Here is a 5,947-nt window from a genome sequence, read left to right as displayed (position 1 = left end):
GGCCTGATGCCCCAGGTTTAGGGTAGAGTCCTGGGGGAGCGTGCTGGGCGGGGGTGGCCCGGAAAGGCGGAGGGGGGCGCGCGAACCAGAGGGCGCACAGGACCGGCGGTCGCGCCGCGCCCGCTGTGATTAGCCCCGGCGGCGCGCCCCGGAGGCGGACTCTTTCTTAACCCTCGCTCTCTCCCCTCCCTCTTCCTTTTTAAAGGACGCCGTGGAGGCAGAGCTGTCAGCAACCGGGGGGCCGTTTGTACTTGGCCGCGGCCAGGCGGACTCCAGCTCCCGTGACCGACAGGGGCGGGGGGGCGGGGGGCCGCCTGTCCCGGGGCTCCGCACGAGGGCATCTCCCATCCTCCTGCCTTGGGGCTCCGCTCTGGACCCGGCAACGGACGCAAGTCGGGGTACTGCGCGGCCCGGCAGTTGCCAGACCCGGGCGCGATGGCTCCCGTGAGGAGTCGGGCGGTAGGTGGCCGAGGGCTGGGCGCGCCCCTCGCGCCGGGAGCGTTATGAGCCGGGCAAAGGGCCGCTGCAGCAGCCCCAGCCTCAGACTCGGTCGGCGCCTTCCGCCGGCCCTTGCCCACTCGCCCCCGCGCACCATGCCGACCCTCGGCCTGTGGAGCCCGCCGCGCAGCCCCTTCCTTCTCTCTGGCCCCCGCTAAACCTCGCGGGAGTGGCCTTGGCCGCCGGGGCAGCTGCCCAGGCCGCGCCCCGGGGGGAGGCGGAACCGCGGGGCGCCCGGAGCCCCGGCTCAGCCCTTCGCTCTCCAGCCGCGTGCCCCTCTCGGCCGCCCAGCGCGTCCGCGGCGATGGGGGCGCTGCTGGCGCTCTGCCTCCTCTTGGGCTGGCTGCGCGGGGGTCCGGCGGACGCCCAGCAGTCCGGAGAGTACTGCCACGGCTGGGTGGACGTGCAGGGCAACTACCACGAGGGCTTCCAGTGCCCGGAGGACTTCGACACGCTGGACGCCACCATCTGCTGCGGATCGTGCGCGCTGCGCTACTGCTGCGCCGCGGCCGACGCCAGGCTGGAGCAGGGCGGCTGCACCAATGACCGCGGCGAGCTGGAGCACCCGGGCATCACGGCGCGTGAGTGCGGGCCCACGGGAGGCAGACCCCGCCCGGCCGCCCGGGCTGCCGTGTGTGCCGGCCGGTGTGCGCGCGGACAGGCGTGCCAGGCTTTCCCGGGTCTGAGCAAAGGGGAGGCTAGAGGTGGGAGGATCAAGGGAGGAGTGGGTGGTCGCGTTTCAGGTCGGGCCCTATTCCTTTGCAGTCCCGATTCCCGCCACAAGCGGTTTCCGCGGGTCTGCCCAAGAGAAAAATTTCAAGGGACAGTGAGGACCGCGAAGCTTGCATCCGGTGACCCCGGGGAAGAGAGCGGGAGCCTCGGGCGCTCGCGACATTGCAGACAAGGGCTGTAGGGGCAGCGCAAGGCTGGACTTAGGTTTTAAAGGACGGTGAGGGTGCCCCAGCGCGCGCCCTGGGCGCTCCGGGAGCTTTGAGAAGTGTCCATGGCGCAGGGAACGCAACTCTTGGGGCGCGCTTATCTGTAGCCTCACGGGCGTAAGGAACTTCAGACACTTTTTTTTTTTTTTTTGGTGGCCTTTTGGTAGCGTTTCTAAGCCGCTGCCCTATTCTCCCGACTTCCTTTCATTTCTCTGCATCGAATTACCCTCTCTGGCCCACCCCCTATTGTCACGCTTTTTAGAAATGCCCAGGTCCTCTAGCTGGAGATTTAGAAACCGGGGTCGCAGGGGTTTCCCCGCCCCCTATTCTCACATCGGAAAACGCGGGTCAAATTTCCACTAACTTCAGAGCGGAATAAATCACGATCCCAGCAGAGAGATTTTACACCTTAAAAAAAAAAAAAAGAAAAAAGCTTTCCACCTGAATCGGAACTTCAGGGCAACCCTTTAGAGCTACAGGCGATGGTTTTATGGCCGGGAGACCGGAGGAGCGGGCGGAGCTAAGGGCCGTGACACCCCAGAACTCCGGAGCGGAGGTCTGAGGCCGGCAAAAGACGGTCCCTGGGAAAGACGGGGAGAGGCTGGAGAGATAATTGATGGCGCTGGAGCCCCCGTCCCCCTGAGACTGACAACCCAGAGGAAAGGGGGGCCAGCCCTTCCTTAGAACCCCATTAGACTTCCAAGGAATTTAACTTTGGAGGGCAAAATACCAATCTGCAGGATTGGGGAAGAGGCTTCTGGGAAAAAGATGTTCAGTGGAAAGGAGAGAACTCTAGGCCGGCCTGGCCTGTTAGGAAAATACAAACTCTTTCCGTGGCTTTACTCCACTCACCCTGGGGCGCCCGGTTGCTCTCTGCAGAGCAGTCGTGAGTGCCCGGCCTCCAGCAGGGCCTCCATCCGGGCCTCCTCGGGCGAGCTCTGCAGCAGGTGAGGCAGCCTCCTCTCTCACCAAGGCTGGGTGGGATCTGAGGAAGTCTCAGGACCCGTGGCTCTCTCGCTCACCAGCTTGTAACCTTGGGCAAGTTACTTAACTTCTCTGGGCCTCTTCTCAACTCTAAAATGGGCATATAGCGCTCAGAGGAGTTAGGCTGTGCATTAAAGGAGTGCATGAATGCTTAGCAAGGTGCCGAGTACGTAGTTCGTCACTTTAGACTTGCCTTCCACGGGGCGCTGGTAAATGGGGCAGAATGGGTGAGCTTACACCCAGGAGCCCACGGATCTTGGGGTGGATAGTTACCTGTCGCTCACTGCCTGGGTGTCTTTGGGAAAGTCAACAACTCTCCAATGTGCTTCCACATCTGGAAAACAGAGTATCACGCCCACCTCACCGGGTCTCCATGAATCCGACAATAAATACGAAAGAGCCAGGCACACAGTAGGGCCTGTCAGTGCAGGCTTGCTTTCATCTACCTCTAAGCCAGAGGTTTGCATCCAAGTGTGGCTCTATCAGGCAGGGGACACACCTGGAGGATTGCCCCGGGGGTGCCTCTGGGGTAGGAAATTTTATGTCTGCCTTACATAGAGAAGGAAACTGGGGTTAACTCTGACGGGTGCTCTCCCGGAAAGTCTGGGCCACTAACACCAAGCATCACGATCTATCCAAGGTTCAGCCTGACCTTCCCAGAATTTGGGTGGGAATTGGGAGGCAGAAGCATGGCAGCTGGAGGAGGCATCCCAAATTGTTTCTGGAAAGAAGTATCCAGAGGTGACAACTTGTGATGCAGTAGGAGACACAGTTAATTGGGGCCCACTATGGATTTCTTTATCCTGTTCTTTCTGTAGTCTTGTAAATTCCCGGGGGTTTCATTTAACAGGCCCAGCTCTCTTTGCTTAGATTGGAGATTCTTGGATAGGAGATGGATTTTCAGCGTTAGAGCCCTTAAGAGCCCCACCGTGATAAAACTACTAAAACCCAGATTGAAAACCAGAGTTATAGTAACCCCCCAAACTCATCCTTTCCCTCTCTCCAGTGCGTGAACGGGAGGATAGAGTCTGTTCCGACTTCCAGATGTGCAGTGTGATGGCTAATTGCTAACAGAGTCTACAGTATCAGTTTGCTTCCTCCCTGCTAGGAACAAGAATATTCCATCATCACAGTTTGCACTTCAGAGGTTGCCAGTAACAGGCTCTGAGAAGCTGGGCTGACAAGGGTGGTGATGTGGACCTCCCACCTCCCACCCCTAAGCAGCCCAGAGTTTGGGAGACTCTAGTCCCAGCATCTGTGCCTGTTTTTGCCTTTTAGAGCCTGTGTACGTTCCCTTCCTGATCGTTGGCTCCATCTTCATCGCTTTCATCATCCTGGGCTCTTTAGTGGCTGTTTATTGCTGCACCTGCTTGAGACCCAAGGAGCCCTCGCAGCAGCCAATCCGCTTCTCGCTCCGCACCTATCAGACGGAGACCCTTCCCATGATCCTGACCTCCACGAACCTCAGGGCACCTTCTAGGCAGTCCAGCACGGCCACCAGCTCCAGCTCCACAGTGGGCTCCATCCGAAGGTTCTCCTTTGCCAGAGCAGAGCCAGGCTGCCTGGTGCCCTCACCACCCCCGCCTTATACCACAGGCCACCCAATCCACCTGACCCAACCGTCCGGTTTCCTGGTGTCACCCCAGTACTTTGCTTACCCACTCCAGCAGGAGCCACCACTGCCTGGGAAGAGCTGTCCAGACTTCAGTTCCAGTTGACAGGCCATGGCTACAGATCCACCGCGTAGTGCAATGGCAGACCCACGGACGCTGCTGCCACGGCCACCAGGATTTCTGAGGAAATTTCCCTTGAACCCAGCAATGTCATGGAGAAGAGCGCAAGGAAAATACAGCCCCTTCTAATCTTGAGGTTCCTGGCTCCAGTCGCAGAATGGCTGTTAGAGAATTGCTTTCTGTCTTTGAAAACATGGTGACTATTACATTTCAATTTATGTTACTTTTATTCAAAATAGGCAGCAGTCCGACTTTAAAGTTACAAATTGGCTGAAGATGTTTTATTGGACAACTCAGCTATCCTGCTTAGAAAAGGCCTACGTTGTTCTTTTTTCATTATAAGTTGTTTAGTGAGTGATAATACAAATATATATAAAAATAAACCAAGAAATATACCCGATTGTAATTATTGAAGGTTCACTTAAAAATTAATTGCTAAGTAAACTGAGGGGACAGTGAACAACCTATTTATAATTTGGGGAGCAACTTAACTGTGAATAATATTAGCATCATGGGAACAGTTACTTTTTAAATTAATAGCTAAATTTTGTTTAAAATATAAGAGCGTCTTGAGAATACAAGATTTCAATAACCACCTGAGAAGTTTAACATTTTACATATTTACTTAGATATTCATTGTAACAGAGATCTTACGTAAAAGCATTTCCCCCACCCACCCGAGGGAGTATTTATTGCAGACTTTTTGTTCAGCAACATTTAGTGTTTAAATGAAAGTTGGACAGTTGGTTCTTAAAACATTTATTTGTAAAATGACTTATGTACAAATGTAAAGATTTGTAATTTAATGTATTTACCACCTTGACGGTACTAATTAGTGGTCGCACTGTCATTTTTTATGTTAATAATAAGTGTGGAGTTCAAAGTCCAGCTTCGGCTATAATCATCTGATATTATGTATCTTAAGTGCCACTGAATTCCATGTCTGATGACTAAATATTTGGGCATATATCCTGCTGGATTAGAATAAATAAAATCTTTTATGTTTTCGTGAAATCTCTTTGAAAGTTTAGATCAAAGTGCTTCATTTTATCGTCTTAATGATACTCTTTGCTATTCAGTAAAAGGAAATGTCTTTGCCTAACACTTCGTAATTTGAAATGAAGAAAATCCTACACTGATTTTGAATTACGTTAGAAAGCTATTTTCTGCAGCGGGACTCCTGAAAGCAGCCAAGGAAGTGAATTTTTATGGAGATATCAGCCTGTGGGCTTCAGCCCTCAGATGTGTTATTTGCATAGATCTAAAAATTGGGACATTTCTCATAAGAATCTGATTTTTGGCTTCTCGTGGCAGGAAAAGGATGTAGCACCAAGGGTCCTGCTCTGCCAGGGGGTCAGGAGGTCCTTTTAGGAGAGGACAGCTGCCTTTTGCCAGCCTCCTGCCCGGTCTCCCCGACCTGGCTCATCTCCTTCAGTTTTGTTGCCTCCTGTCCCTTACGGATGTCCTTTGAAAACCCAGGTTTATATGAATTCATACTATCATATGACATCCTCAACAGCTCTTGTCAAATACAGCTACTTAGAGGTGGAATTCTGACCTAGGGAAAGTCATCTGGCCTTGCCCTTTGCTTTCTAGTTGAGGAAACAAGTTGGAAGATACTATGCCTTTGCCCACTCTGATGGCAGAGGAGCTCTGACTTCTAGTCCCCTGCTTTCAATTAACAGTGGCCTGACTTCCAGGTATCCCAGGATAGCCCCAATAATTCAGGAATAAAGGGAAGGCAGGAAGGGAGAGAGGGAAGGAGGGAGGGAGGAAGGAGGGAAGGAGGGAGGG

At 53.8% G+C, this 5,947-nt stretch overlaps 1 protein-coding gene across 1 annotated transcript; it reads left to right on the top strand.

Annotated features, from left to right (window-relative positions):
• The first annotated feature begins 347 nt into the window (after positions 1 to 347).
• On the top strand, positions 348 to 5,167 carry SHISA3 (shisa family member 3). Its single transcript, XM_024731718.1, has 2 exons — positions 348 to 1,079; positions 3,699 to 5,167. The coding sequence occupies exons 1-2, from the start codon at positions 803 to 805 to the stop codon at positions 4,136 to 4,138; spliced, it is 717 nt and encodes a 238-aa protein (XP_024587486.1). The 5' UTR covers positions 348 to 802; the 3' UTR covers positions 4,139 to 5,167.
• Positions 5,168 to 5,947: the final 780 nt, after the last annotated feature.

The sequence above is a fragment of the Neophocaena asiaeorientalis genome, unplaced genomic scaffold (assembly GCF_003031525.2).
Source record: "Neophocaena asiaeorientalis asiaeorientalis breed wild unplaced genomic scaffold, Neophocaena_asiaeorientalis_V1.1 scaffold39, whole genome shotgun sequence".
Taxonomy (NCBI): domain Eukaryota; kingdom Metazoa; phylum Chordata; class Mammalia; order Artiodactyla; family Phocoenidae; genus Neophocaena; species Neophocaena asiaeorientalis.
This window is presented reverse-complemented; position numbering and strand designations above follow the sequence as displayed.